Genomic DNA, 16,196 nt, shown 5'->3' with positions numbered 1-16,196 from the left:
CCTTTCAGCACCTGAAGGGGGCCTACAGAAAAGCTGGGGAGGGTCTTTTCAGAGGGGCTTGCAGTGAGAGGATATGGGGTAATGGTCTTAAGCTGAAAGAAGAGGGATTTAGGTTATAGATCAGGCATAAATTCTTCAGTGTAAGGGTGGTGAGACACTGGAACAGGCTGCCCGGAGATAATGTGGAGGCTCCATCCCTGCAGGTGTTCAAGAGCAGGTTGGATGGGGCTCTGAGCAGCCTGTTCTAGTGGGAGGTGTCCTTGCCCATGCAGGGGAGTTGAAACTCAATGATCTTTAAGGTCCCTTCCAACTCAAGAAATTCTGTGATTCTGTAAAATGTCTTTATCTCACATGTAGTCCCACTTTTCAAGTGAAGAAGGATTCATTACAAAATCACAGAAAATAACATAATCACAGGTAAGGACCTCACAAGCTTTGGGACATGTAGCCTGAATTCTACTGTTTATAGAAGTGTACAAAAAGAAAGAGTAATTCTTCATCAGTTCTTTGCTGTGAATTTAGATGCAATTTAAATGAAAAGGCAAATACATCTTCCAGTCCTCTCCTGAATTAACTTTCAAGAGTGGGAAGAGCTTTCTCTGTTTCTTTACATCCTTACAGGAGCACAAGCAAAAAAACACAAGCTCTCATAAAAGGAGTACAAGCATGAAACTGAAAACACATTGCTTCCCCCACCCTCCATTAATTCAGCAACTTGTAACATTTTCCTGAGCAGGATATGCATCAGGGGCAGTTTGCTTCAAGCAATGAAATCCAATTACACTTCAATTGAAGACCTGGCTTTTATTAACAAATATTAGTATAAAGAAAGAGGAAATTACTTAAAGACTTTAATAATTCTATATTACCTTTATCAGTGCTTCCTGAATATACTGTGTTGTAAGGGCCTCCTGTTTATTTCATTTTCTCCTCCTGTCTCAAGTGCTAGCAAACGACTAACACTAGTAAGCTAACAAACGCCTCAGAGTTGTCAATATCTTCATTTATTAATATCAGTTTCCCCACTAGGACAGGATCACATTCCTAAGCAACTTTTCTACATAAATCACTCCAGCAGGATCATCATTGATGTCCCACATAAATTAAATTTGCTTTCAAATAGCACTATTTGATGCTAAATAACCTACATACAGACTGGTATCAATAACAACTAATACATTTCTCCTGTATGCCGTGTGGTTTCATATGAATGACATCAGACACTGGTTCTTGCTTTGCACAACAGCTGCCCTCCCCAAACAGGCATGTTGTTGGCTTGACATTTGGGAAGAGCACATACCCAAATTACATCTCAAGGTTTTTGTTCCTATAAATAATAGCAATTTGCACATCTATTTCCTACTTCTGATACTTCTGCCTTAAGCAACAAACTAGTAAGCTAATTGAAGACCAAGGAGGGTTTAATGGCATAAATAGAAGAAGCTGTAGTATTACTGCAGATGGTTCAAAGGGAACTCACTTCATTGAGCAGATGAATATGAAGATCATGGAATATAATTCCAAGAAAATAAAAATACTTGCTAATATTAACAATCTGTCCTGTTTGTAAAAATATTTTTTGTGTTTCCTTAGCAAAGATAGAACAATCTATATACAATGGTGCAAAAAAGCCAAAACAAAACACAAAACCACCATAAGGTGTATCTCCTAGCTTCCAGAGCACAGAGATACTATAGTAATTTATAGGTAGCTTATGAACACTCAAAAATAAAGTATCAGTTGTGCTGTTAAGCAACAGATACCTCTGCAGTGTATGAGGTTAGATACCTCTATACATAGTTTTGCATACTATGTGCATTGGTTAGAGAAACATGATCCCACGGAATCTCTAGCAAGTAAAAAACAAATTATATTTAGATTTTTTCCTCTATATTTTTACATCCCATTTACATATAAGTCATCCTGTCAGTAGAAAAGGGGCAAGTATCAAGCCTACAAGTAGGTGGGTGCCTAAAACTTGCTAAATATTTTTACCTTTTCCTACCCTCACAAGAATCTATCTGAAGGAAACCACTTACCAGTACATTTGAAATTAGACTTCTGTATTTTTACTAATAATTTAGATAGGAATTCTCTCCTTATTCTTTGCAATTAAAAATGTCTTAGACCAAAAGCATTTGACAGGAATGCCATCAGCAGAACAAGAATCAGAAGCAAAGTGGCTGATTTTATTAACAGACATTAATGGCATAAGACCAGACTTTTCTGATACACTTCTTCAGTATTCAAATCCTTAAGTGAGCTTTTTGATAGTTCCTCTCCTCCTCACTCTCTGAGCTCCTTTCTCATTTGTTTGCAGTCTTACCCTCTTGCTGCTTTCTTCCTGTATTGGGGCTTCACTTGCCCTAAATTATTCATACCTGCAGTGCCACCCACTCCTTGGCTCCGACACCTTTACATCTGCAACTGGGTATCTCTTCCTGTACCCAAGCAGTGCTTATCAACTCATGGTTTATTCAGGTGAATTATAGATCCCTCAAACATATGATTTCAACTATATGAAATCTTCTCTCAGCCTTTCTTGCTAAGTAATATAGATACAAGTCATAATAAAGAATTTTCCTCTTCCAATATAAGACAGCTTCACTATTCATGTTCAAAAATTAAATTAAACATCCTGTTTTCAATTTGTCCTAAACTGCCATTTGCAAACCCTCCCAGGAAAAAAAAATTAATAGAAAAAAAAACAAAAACATAAAAGAAATTAGTTGCAGCACGTTGTTCTTGCCAGTGTGGAGAAAATGTTTATTGCCCTAAAGAATAAATTGGCAAACTATACAAAAGAAAATAAAGTTCTGCTTTTTCTATCTCCAGCTAATGAGGTAAGAAAATCAATTCAATGGTATTTATGGGAGCAAAATACTGAAAGAGATGTGGCTTCTAAAAGACCATCAAATGCAGGAATCCTGTTCCATGATTACTGAGACACTGAGTTGAACTCAATCTACCTTTATCAATGGAACTTACTGGAAAAAGTGTTTTCTGGCACCTTGGTTACACCCAACTGTGATAAGGACATGCTATTCCTAAGAATCTGATGTTCCATCAGATGTAATCTCATTTAAAAAGCCAATTATTCACAAAAAACTTGCCACGGAAAAACATATTCTTCCTCTCTTGCTGGAGGGTTTGAGGTGAGCCCTTCACTTCTCAAATTATCTCCCCTAACTCTCATACTTTTTACTTGTGTGATGAGTTACAATCCCATCTGTAATCCTTAAAGAGAAACATAGTATCTTAAAAAAGGCCAAACTACTTGGCATACCTGGCTTGGTTTGTTTTTCAGCAGACAATGGAAATCTTTGCTAGTAAGAAATAAGGTTTATCTTTTACAACTGTTACATTATCCTCTTCTATCTGATAAGTTTGGAATGTATGTATTTGATATTGATAAAAAACAAATTAATCAGTACAGGTTTAGTGTCAGATAACATATCAAATCCAACTCAGCTGTGGATTATGTAGTTGCAACGCCACATGGATTAATCCTTTTCTGCTGGACCTGAGTTTGGGCCACACCACTAGATGACTTTTTGTTAGCTCAGAGTCAGCAGTGATGTCATTGAGTATTTTCTCAGGGCAACAGTTTCTCTCTGAGATCCCAGCAGTTTTCAATACCCACCTGATGTGAATGTTAGTAGGTATGTTGGGAAGCCTTGACTTGTGAACAATCAATGTCTAACATTTTATTAAAATGAGAGTTTCTTGTTCGTAGGTAGAACATTTGTCATCTAATGACAGATAAGAGTCAGAATGAATAAGTTTAAGCCAATTTCTCAAAACATAATTTAATTTTCTTGGTACATTTAAGTTGTATGTTTTCAAATGCAACTATACAAAGGACCAATTTTCTCTCAGACTTAATCAGAGCAAGAATATTAGAAACAATTGAACGACGAATCTGAACAATATTTTACATACAAATGAAAAAGCAGTAAAATAACTTGAAATGTAAATGTATCATAAAAGCACCTAATTACATATCCAAATGGTCACACATGTTCTTAAATAAATGTATGCCTAAGGTGCCTGACAAACTGCAAGTCAACAACTCTTAAACCAAATCATGCTTGCCACATTCCCTCTGGCAGAGGAAAGAGACTGTCATTCTATTTTCTGCAAATTAAAAGAATAAAAGAATCTCTCAAGCATATTAATTAATGAAATTCACTGGAAACATAGCGGGCTGTGGCCACTATTGAGTTTTCATTAACATATCTGGCCAATTAGTCTTTAAATGTATAAAAAGACTTCTTTCAGAAATGTTGAATATTTCATGATTGTAAAGTCTTTGCCTACTCCTATGTGCATACTAATGCTCTGTAATTCTGGAATGCTCAACAGTACAATAACCTCATGATAAAATCTAACTGTTCTTCCTGGCCTGAGAAAAAAGTCAGGGTTTAGCAATGATGCTCAGTTCCCATAGTTTTGTGGGGTTTTTTTGGGGGGAAAGAGAATAATAACAAGCCAGTTTGTTAAAATCCAAAGGGAACTTCACAGCAAGCTGTCCTGGAGATGAACCTAACCCAGCAGCTCTGTCTCCCAAAATCACATCTTGATCTTATTTATCTAGCAATATCATGAGAAAGCCTGAACACAGCAAAGGGTAAATGTTAGTTGAAAGAAAAAATAAAAAAGAAAAGAAGAAAAAAACAAACAAACGGCAGCAGAAGAAGAAGCTTTTCAAACATCCTGTTTGGAGCCCAGTACATGCTAGAAGGAATCTGGTAGTCCCTCATGTTCAGGACCCAGAAATATTTAACACTGGGTAGGGTCTGTCCCAGTACAATAAGAATGGCTTGAACTGGACCAGTGCCAGACTCACAGGAAAGCAATCTGCTTGTGGGGAGTGGGGGGGGGGGGAAGGGGAGACAGTCCCACCCCATCAGCTCAGGCCACCTTGCCTTGACACAACCACAGTATTTGAAATTCACGGAGACAGAGACTGGTGGTGCCTCTCACACCAAGGATCGAGTAGGGCTGGAGGTTGTCCAATGTTACCCACTCACACATCAGCTTGATTTGGCCACTTTTTCACTGTATTCCATACCAACTTCTGCCTTAGAGTAGTTATTCTACTTACTCTACTATTCTTTAAGGTCCCTTCCAACCCAAACCATTCTATGATTCTGTGAAGTAGCATAGGATTTGATGTTGGATTTCATACCTACATGTATGGAAGGAAACTTACCTGGCTTCATCATCTCAATGTTAGTTTCAGAGGGAAGGGAAGTAACTTTCCAAACAGATTATTTGCAGTACGTGTGCTTTGGTCCTTTCCAAAATGTCTTTTTCCACCCCCACTTCCCATCTCTGCAAGCTTTTCTGTGGATTTACAAAAAGCTTAAGGGAACAAATAAAAAAAATATGCCAAGATGTTTGACACTATCAATAAATTTAGGTCTCTGATTTAATACCCAAAAATCATAGCTTTCATAATACTGTCATGGAGAAAAGCAGTGATCCTAAAACAGATCAGACTGCCCTTGCCCTAACAGCTCTGTCCTGATACTTTAAGAAATTTTGAAGTGTTTTTTTTTTAAGAGTGGGGAATCAGAAGAACAGCTAATAATTTCAGCTAATTTAAACTTTTTAATGTAAAAAAAAAAAATCACAATTTTATTGCAATAAGATGTAGTGTTGTTTTTTTTTGTTGTTGTTTTTTTTTCAGTATAGAACTACTAAGCTGTCTGGAAACCTCACATTTGACTTTACAATGAACAAAATATGAGTAATCGTAACAGGTGCTTTGGTGTGATAATACTCTCTCTTCTCATTCAGAAGTTTATCAGATAAAATAACTGGAAATCAATGTAGCCTAGCAGCTCCGGATGACAACTGCAAAATTTGAGCTCTTGTAAGTTGCTGAGAACAGTGTTCTCTGCTGATGAAAGCAGTAAACTAGGAACAGCCCTCTGCCTGTGCAGGGAATCTCACTTCCTCAGATTTCAAGTTTGAAAGTCTTGAAACAGAAATAAAAGCCACTATCAAGAACTTTATTGAAAAAGAACCTTTAACTTTTCATCTAAGCTAGAAAGTAATGCTGGTTTGCATTGGAATTCTTTTTTTTTTTTTCAATTAAGAAAATTACAGTGATTCAGAGCAGAAAAAAAAATCACTCAAAACCACATTGATACATTCCAAGCAAACTCCTTCCCCTCTATTCTGCCTTGATGAGGCTGCATCTGGAATATTGTGTCCAGTTCTGGGCCCCTCAGTTCCAGAAGGACAGGGAACTGCTTGAAAGAGTCCAGTGCAGAGCCACAACGATGATGAAGGGAGTGGAACATCTCCCTTATGAGGAAAGGCTGAGGGAGCTGCATCTCTATAGCTTGGAGAAGAGGAGACTGAGGGGCGACCTCAACAGTGTTTATAAATACCTAAAAGGTGAGTGTCAGAAGGACTGAGTCAGGCTTTTTTTCAATGATGTCCAGTGATAGGACAAGGGGCAGTGGGTGCAAATTGGAGCATAGGAGGTTCCACGTAAACATTAGAAAAAAACTTCTTTCCTGTGAGAGTGACAGAGCCCTGGAACAGGCTGCCCAGAGAGGTTGTGGCCACAGATCATTTCATCCCAGAGGCAGTATAGTTTGAAAAGTATGATTTACCCACGGCAAAGCCATACTGGCTATTCCAAATCACCTTCTCCTTCACTTGTGCAGAAAGTGGATCAAAGAGGATCTGCCCCACGATTTTCCTTGGGGCTAAAATGAGGACTACAGTTCCCTGAATAATCCTTCTTGGGTTTTTTTGAAAAGGGATGCAGCATTTACCTTTTTCCAGTCATCATGGATCCCATGATCTCCATGACCTTTCAAAGAGGATAGAGAGCAGCCCCACAATGACTTCAGCCTGCTCCTTCAGCATCCTTCATATGTATCCTGTTGGGTCCTGTGAACTTCTATGGATAGAGATTTTTCTCAGGAGACCCCTGACTCAGCCCTTTCCCATTTCCAGCAGTTATTGTCCTCCTTGAACTCTTATCTCCAGGCTGAAAAGCCTCAGCCTTATCTGCATCTGCTATAACTAAATCACTCAGCTATTTCAGCAGTGTATCCACATTCTCCTTGTTTGTTCTTTTGCTGCTAGAAGGAAGACTTCACTATTTCACAGTACTCAAAAGACTGGTGCTCAAGGCATATGTGAGGTGTTAGAAATAATGTCCTTTTCCTCAGTTGTTTTTCCCTTAAACAGAAGGCCTCCAATGAGAGAGACTGAAGGTGATGCACCCTCTGTCAGCCTTGAGCTCACAGGTCAAACCAGGTTCTCTTTCTTTCTTAGAGTTTCAAATGTTAGATTCCCAAGAGTACATACCGATAGCTGATCTTGCAAGTTGAGTAGTTTGCCTATCAAACAATAAAAGATTTCAGCCATCTCCTGATATAAAGTAGGGAAATTATAAAATCCTGGAATACTTGTAGCTCAAAATAACTCAGCAGATTTTATGATAGCAATCTATATGATTAAAACCAAAACTAGGATGCTAAGAAAAGGGACATGCTGAGATTAAAGGACATTAATGCACATCACTCTTCTGGTGGGTGCTGCCTCCACAGCTCAGAACTCATTTATATTCAAAGGATACAATGAGTATCAGTAAAGGACAAAAGAAGGATACAACACTAAAACCTGGCTTTTAATGGCTACAAGTTTTAAATTCTAGAAAAGATAAAAATAAAGACATGAGCAAACGCTTGCTCATCTGGAGTAGCTACATGATCTGAATCACTAATAAAAATCTTCATGAAAAGTGAATGAGCAAGAATTTTGCATAGTTACTGTTGCTATGAAAGCAAATTTCCTTATTATCCAGACATTCCACAAATTATTTCCTTTTTCTTATCACTCACAAACAGATAAAGAAATGCTCATAAAATGGTCCCCTCCCCAAAAAGTTTCTGAGATCGTATCTGAAAGGAAACAGTCAGAATGATGTCCCTCAGAAAGCAGTTCAATAAGGAATTCTAAGTGCATTAAAGGGACAGAGTCAGAGTCCACAAATACATGTGAACAGCATCTGGATACTCTGACAGAGAGTTGGCAGCTTCATCTCCCATCTGTCTTTTTGTAAAAGGGAGATGTCACAGCCCAAATTTACAGCATCTACTGCACCAAACTCCACTACTTTTCCAAAAACTTCTAGTAGACACTTGCTTTGGAAACTCAGTCAATTATTATACAATTTTTCAGAGATGCTTATCCCAAAAGCTTAATTTTTCTTCCACACTGATTTTGTATCAGTTAAGTCAATGCACTGAATAGCCAATATGTCAATATCCAAGGAGTATACAAGTGTAGAGTACTAATATAGCCAGGTCAAGCTAGCAGAAAATATTTTCTATCTTGAGATTTCTGGTCACTTGCAAGAGAGATTGGAGAAGAAAAAGGTAAATATTTTTTTCCCCGCACAAGTGGAATTTTTTTTTTTTTCTTAATTTAACCACTGAAGGGAACTTTGGCAATTAGTATTTTCCAAGTGTCCACATACTGTACATTATGTATAGATACCCATGCATGCTGCCTAAACTACTAAGTGTGTGTAGCTGTAGCAGCAGCACCTTCTACTGAAGATAACAGACTAAACCAACAAGAGATGCCTTTTAGGATAGTTGAGTTGTCTTCTAAGCAAAATAAGCTGTGCTAGCAGAAGCCTGTACAGCAATGTTTGCATTAAAGGTTTTATAGGATACTAGAAGATATAATAAAAACTGATGCGTTCCTCCTCTCCCCACCAAGACTGTGCTCTTAACAACATTTTCTAGCATTAACTTCTGTCTTTCTTGATGATTTATTTTCCCTGATTCCCAGAATCAAGAAAATATTTTTATGCAACTATCTTATTTTTAAATAATATATTTACTCTATACCAGTGCTGCAGTTTTATTCTAATGGAAAATAGGACGAATGAAAGCCTTTTACATCTACAAAGCCAGGGTTACAAGGTGGATAGTCTAGTGGGTATATATACCTTGTAGAAGTACCTAAGCACTATACACTAGGTTTTCATGGCTTAACGAGCACTAGAGTGTACACCTCAAGCGCAATTCTGCATAAGGCAACAACATTAGCTATTCCAGTCCCCTCAATGAACTGCTAAACATATACCCTGAGGCATCCTACCATGAGCTATGGTCCTACAACCCCTCAGTTGGGTGCTACAAGCAACACAGCTGTGATGCTGCCCATGGGCTAACTGCAGCCAGCTAAGAGCCAGGGGTAGCCTGGACACAGCATCACGCTGATACAGCCTTACTGCTTTGAATTCAGGTTACTCATGTACTTCTTCATTGTATAATATTCCAGCCCACTTTTTAGAGTGTTGAAGACCCAGATACCTTCTTTTTATTCTTTTGAGGGAGTTGCTCAACAATAAGCACTTCAGAAATAAGTGGCCTGAATTTTTAAGTGCCTGCAGCATCTAAGAAGTCTAATTTTAGGTTTTTATTTTTAAGTGTCTTGGGTGCCATTTCTAGAGTTCTGAAAAAACTTTGTCCAACCCACCATGCAGACTGTTTTTCCTACACTTGCCTTATTAATCTAGGAGTTCCCACCCAATTTCTTCACACCAGTTCAGCACTGGAGGTGCAGGAGCACTCCTGCCTGCTGAGCCTGCCATATGGAAGACTTTATTTCTCCCCCTTCACTGACTCTCCATTTTCTCTTTCATTTCATCTGAGCACACAACTTGTTCTCCATTGCCTATTCCTCTCAGTTCTCTCTCTTACCTACTTCTCCCCCACTTTCAAGAAGTGAGTTTGGGAAAGATCTGAGATGAAGTCTGTCAGAAAGATGAAATGCAAAGTGTGTGTCTTATGGATTGCTCTCTAAAGTAGGAGCAGTGCTGATGAAACTTCAAAATATCTTGGAATATCTCAGGATATTCCTCATTACACACTCAACTTTGAAAGGTCTTAGGTAAATCTGTGTACACATAAGGTGACACAAAATATTAAAAAGTATTCTGATGCTACAGGGTATTTAGGACAGCCTGTCAGACAACTGCTTGTATCTGCTCACAGTAGCTGCAAGCAACACACACAAGCTGCTACAATTTCTTCTGCAAAGCCTGTACAAGGTAAATGCCCACGTGTCTTTAGGTCTGCAAAGCAGAATGAGATTTATATAAACATCTCTGAAGTGTTTTCTGCATAGCCAAATCTAAAAAACCTCTTATTTTCAAAATAATTTTGTTTTTACTCTTTCCATCAATTTATAATTAAAGCTGGTTACACATTTCTTTATACATGACTTTAAGCTGCATGCCTATTCAATAAAATGGGCAGCCATTAACAAATCCAGCTAGGCCTTAAAGTTAAGTTTTAATAGCCAATGGGATGTTGATGTTTAGAGTACAAAACATGTAAACTGTATACATGAAAATATCTAAATATAGAAGTCATGCTTGGTTTATATTTCAGGATATGAACTCAGTTCTCATATCAACAAATACTTTGAAGATCATGACAATTACTGCAAATAAGTTGTTAAGAAAAATAAGAGTAACAGAAAACACAGTTGGAATTAGTTTGCTCTAGCTCCATTAATCACTACCATAAATACTGTAGTTTGCCTGTTTGGTCTGAGGTTAATGTAACAGAATACTAATTTTAAAACTAAAGAAGCAAAGCCAGCAAGGCATTAGTTTTCTAGCACATTTTCGTGATCCATTTATCACAGCGATGATTAGTTCATGTTGCTCAATCTTGGGCACAGACTGTGTTTAGTGGAGAACACGGAAACAATGGCAAAACAAGGTAAAACCCTGTATAATTGTATAAGGTCAGCAACAGGTTTAATGTGCTTGTTTAAGCTATTTAACAGCCAGCTGTTCAGAGAACATAATTAGAATCCAATATTTTTCTGTTTTAGAGTCCCAGCCGATTGCAGGTGTGTCAGTATTAGAAAGACACGTCAGACTATTAGAAATAATTTTTGAGACAAGTCTCAGAAAATTTTAAAATACTTTTAAATCAAGGGGGTGACATAAGTCATAACTTAAAGTATGCTGAAATTGATAGGGGCTCTAAGAAGATCATTTTCTCTCACGTCATCAAAGCCATAGACTCAATACCAGAAAAACTCAACCAGTAAACACGTTCATCTGGTATTGGTACATATATTCATAATATAAACTCAGCATTCATCAACATATAATGCTGTCCAAGATTAAAGCTTTGATTTTCACAGTATTCAGGAACATATCCCATTAAATGTTTGTGAAGATACAAATAAAATCTTGTTTCTTCAATTTACCTGTCAGCAAAATTCAAACATCATGTAATATGCAGTAATACTGGCTCTAGCAACTCCTTCCTTGTGATTTAGGCAAGTCACATAGACAAGGCTGGATGTGTAAGAAGATAAAACCAATATGTCTCCCATACTGGGTCAGTCCAGCCAGGCCACCCTGCCCAGTACTCCAGACAAATGTAACGGAAGATGATACTTAAGAAAAACGTGAGCTTGGCCACTTTCTGTGGTCTGTTCTCTTCATATTTCCTCAGGGTCTCCAACTGTTCCCAATTGTTAGTGCCTGCTTTTGGGCAAGTTGCTCATGATTTCTGTTGCCTATGGACATGCTGTCCATGTTCCAGCATGAGAGGGGGGCTGCAGAGTATCCACACCTGGAGATTGTCAAGACTTGCCAAGACAAGGCTTTGGCTGTTCTGATCTAGTGTTGGCTGAAGTCCCACTTGAAACAGGACATTAGACTATAGAACCTTCATAGGTCCTGTCTAGTCAACAAGTCTGTCAAACCAAGTGCTGTACAATATTCAAACATAGTAATCAATGTATGAGCAACATTCTATTATTCCAGCACTGAGGTTAGATCCTGAGCAACTAGTTAGCGCTCAGACTTTGTGACCACTAAAAGCACGTCTAGGTTATCAGTGTTGATGGAGTTCACATTATAAGGATTTTGCAAAGGTTCCCAAAGGAAAATGCATAGAATCATTCACCACTTAAAAAAAAACCTTCATTATTAAAATACGCAGTTTTCTAATGTAGTTTCTTTGTTGAAAAACAACATAACTTCATGACAGACAACTTCAAAAGTTCAGATATGAAACAATGAAAGTTGTTCAAGGCAACACATTTTTCTTTACATTTTAGACAAGTTAAAGACACACAAATATTTACCTTGAAACATGAAATAATCACACTATACTCCAATAATTCAACAGCACACAAACCCACAATTAAAATATATAACTTCCTTTGCTTAAATCTAAGATACCTTGTCTCATCAAAGCACAGCATTAACATCCATCCCTCTTGTTCGTACCACTTCCATTAGCACATCTGCCTCTCACAAGCACTAATGAACCCAGCACAAACACTACAAGACCACTTTCCACTCAGCTTTAATCAGGTGAGAAGCAAAATACTGACAAAAAAATCTGTCAGGCCCAGTTCTGAAATGCTTTATGGGGAAGCAAGTTAGGAAACATCTTCTAGGGTGCTTAAGACAGTTTTATAAGAATCACGTAGATGTTGACATCCCAGAAGAATATCCAGAAAACTAAAATATTCAGATATTCAGAGAAAGATATCCAGAAACTCCCCTAATTAATCCTCCACACTCAGCAGGCTTCCTTCCTCTCCAAACTGGAAATCCTTTCTAACCATGAGCCTTCTAAACAATCTCTGCCAAAACTCTGATGCAATCCATTGTCGAAGACAACTCTGTTCTTCCTACACCCTTCCTCCCAAAATTGCTTTCATACTTTCTTCAATACTTGTTACTTGTGTGTGTGTGTTTTGTTGTGTTTTTTTTAAAGGTGAAAGAAAGAACAAAGCAGATTAATTCTTCAAAGTAGTTTGACATCAGCATTAAGATAAGACATCTTAATGATTGCTGTGGGCATTTGTAACCTTGGCAGCCAACTGCAATTAACCAAAAGGAATGAAACAAATAAACATGAAGACCTTGCCTTTTTAATAAGTGTATTTTATTCTTTTTCTGTGAAAGAAAACTTACCAATGGTGTAATATCTCTTCAACTCACTCCTCCGTGGATTGCGCCTTTGGGTGTTTGCGGTGTTGTTCTGTTCCTCCTCAGAAGTAGCTGTCTTAGTGGTAAGCAAAGATTTACTGGGCTGTGCTGTCTGAGCTTCAGCTGCCACTGGGTTGCATCCTGGCCCACTAATATCCACCGACTGGGACTTTTTCTTTAACCTAAAGGCAATTTAAGGCATTACAGTATTATTAATAATAATTCTATATCTAGATTATGTATAGAATAACAGCAATATTTTCATTGTACAACAATTCATGCATGTTGCAGCAAAACAGAAGTGATAATTTAGTCTTTGTGTTAATTTCACCTTTCAGTTCCTGCTAAATCAGTTCCAGTACTTCCATCTCACATGTACCTACAAATGGTAAACTGTCCTCAGATCAGCCTGCTGAGCTGCTTGAAAGATCAGTCCCTCATTTATTTCGGAGAAGATGATCTGCTAAAAATTAACTTCCTATTAAATTGCCTGGCTTAAGTTTCCACGGATAAGAGAAAATAAATTATTTCATATATTCAGTGCAAAGTTGCTGAAAGTCCCAAGAGAAAAGAACTGACTTCTGATCTTCTAAATTCAGATGTAACTCCATAACTGCATTTCTCATTCTGCAATAGTTTCAACATGGTGTTCCTCACTGAAACATAAGAATTCCATTAATCTCAGGTACCATTTTGTGCACTGCAACAGCAGGGGGCAGAGGAAGAGAAATTCTCTGCCCTGCAGAAGAAATCACTGTTACTCAACTTGTTACTGTCATCCAGGTAAAGTGCAACTTACTAATCACTATCCTCTGAGCCCAGTCATCTAACAACTTTTTTACCCAGTTGTCCACACATCCAGACGTAACATTGTAACTTGGGTGCACTGTGAGAAACAATGATAAAAACCTTGCTGAAGTCAAGTCAAATGACATCACTCCTCACTCGTCCCCTAACCTAGTAATTTTATGAGTTTTGCTAGAGACAGACTAACAAAAACTCTCAAACCCTGCTTCAGAGCGGTGGTGAGTACGCTCCCATCACTGAATCACTCTAGTTCTGGCATCTCCTCTACCTCTAGCAACATAAAATAGAAGTTTTTATGCCCCTAGAGTTGGAGAGATATTATGCTACCTATATGAAGAGACAAATGCTCTGTTATGATGAAGCTCACTACATAAATATTGGGTTTGTCAACACTTCTCTTAAATTGTCTATAAATAAATACACTTGCTTATGTAATTTGATTCTGGAAATAAAAGAGCTTTATGACATTGCAGTGAGATACTGATTTGAGATGAAAGGTTCATAATAATTCTGAAATTTTGGAGCAAATTAAGTAAAAGGATAAAATTCTCTAATGCCAAGGGATAATTTTATTACAGTAATGATTTAATGCTAAGCAGCCTCCCTCTTAACTATGTGCTTCCTTATTTTTAAAAATATTTGTTTGTGTATTCATTGCAATTCAGCAGCATGGATTCCTGCACTGAGAATGAAATAAGCTACTTTAAAAGATTAACTGATTCTAATATTGCAATAATAATTACTGCAATTAGTAGCCTGGAACACCTTTAGCTCATGACCAAGCTGTGCACTGAGCTGATAATGAAGTATCAAAGCGTGTGTAGAATTTGACAAATGACACTGAAGGTGAAATTACTATACTTATATGGGGTATTGCTAGTCCAGGGAAAGGATCAACAGTTAGAAAGTCAGAGGTTAGAAATTAACTTCTCTAAGTGGTCCAATAAAAAAGACTACTTCCACTATAACCTTTTCCCCAGACTGGCTCAGGGTACCTGATGTACCTAATGGAACACTCCTCAGCTCCAATGCCTCTGCACAAAGAAGTCAGGATGGCAGGGACCTTTATCCCTCTTATGTATAAGAAAGGCTGTAGTAGGTCAAAGCAGATGTTCATCTAGACATATGTCTCTAAGAACTCCATCAACATAAAGGCAGGTGCACATTGCTACCTCCCCAAAGATAGAGCATCAGTGAGGACACCATCCCAAACAGCTTGGGATGAACTGGCTGAACACTTCTATGAGCACTGATACATACAAAAATCAAGGTGAGACTGGGCATGGCATCCTTTGGGCAAACATTGTGTGAGAAGAAAAGAAAGCTCTAATGTTTGAAATGATGCTCCGGAAAACCAAGACCTAGTTTTAAGTAGTTTTAGCTGTAAGCCTACAGCTGGTCAAATGTATTTACCTAAAACAAAGGTTGGAATACTTCAATTACTCATTAGCAAAGAAATGGTGTTAAATTATGCTACATTGTTGAATAAGCCATATTCCAGGTGGTATAAAAAGTCCAATTCTTTTCCACTTGAAATCTTTTAAGATTTAAAGGATGACTTTTGGGAAGAAAATAACTAGTTTTCAAGAAGTAATAATCTATCTCAGGCCAAAGCTTGCACTGTGATTACAGTGTCTTGCTTCTGTGTTGTGCAAAATAATTGATGGCAAAGAAAGTACAATATTTAGTACCTCTATAATCCCAAAATAAAGCAAGTGAGGCCTAAAAATCGTTAGGTGTACATATGGCCTACGCGATGCATTTCTGTGCTCTGCCCCAAAGGAAGACAGACAGACAGTGAGTTGAAATACATTTTACAAGTGGTAAAATGACATTATTTATATTCTCAGCTGAATTATGAACACATTCTTAGCAACTAAGGATACCTGAAGGTCAGTTCAATTAATAAAGCTTTGAATTAACAGTGTGAAGGTAGCTATTAAAATAGCTTGCTGCACTGTGGGGAGTAGCAGGTTGTGGTTACAAACATACTGTATCTGTTCTTCTAGAATCACATAGGAATAAAGGAGTAATACCTGTCATCTGAGAAGTAAAAACACCACATGGCCTTTTTCAGGTGATGCCTGATTAATAAAAGACTAAGTTGAAATGTCTATAGCAAATTAATGTGCAAAAAATTATCTACTCTTGCAATCCAGGATAAGCCAAATCTAAGAATTCCAGAGTCACAGGTACTAGAGTACTAAAATTAAAGGACAGAAGTATGAAAGACAAGCAAGTGCACTTAATATTGTCAGACTGCTCTTGAGATACCATGATGACAGTGCTTTTGCTGCCAGGAAAGATAGAAAGATACAGGATCTGAATTAATCCAGGCTCTGCGATAATGAGGTCAGCAGAGTAGGAC

General features: G+C 37.7%; 1 protein-coding gene across 6 annotated transcripts in view; it reads right to left on the bottom strand.

Moving 5' to 3' along the window:
- Window positions 1-16,196, bottom strand: part of OXR1 (oxidation resistance 1) — a 270,959-nt gene that overhangs the window by 117,789 nt on the left and 136,974 nt on the right. For all 6 annotated transcript variants that reach the window (XM_051609265.1, XM_051609269.1, XM_051609272.1 and 3 more), the window contains exon 3: window positions 13,007-13,203. In XM_051609265.1, the coding sequence (XP_051465225.1) occupies window positions 13,007-13,203 (197 nt within the window). The remainder of the gene's footprint in view (window positions 1-13,006; window positions 13,204-16,196) is intronic.

Source organism: Apus apus, chromosome 2 (genome assembly GCF_020740795.1).
Source record: "Apus apus isolate bApuApu2 chromosome 2, bApuApu2.pri.cur, whole genome shotgun sequence".
NCBI classification, from domain to species: domain Eukaryota; kingdom Metazoa; phylum Chordata; class Aves; order Apodiformes; family Apodidae; genus Apus; species Apus apus.
This window is presented reverse-complemented; position numbering and strand designations above follow the sequence as displayed.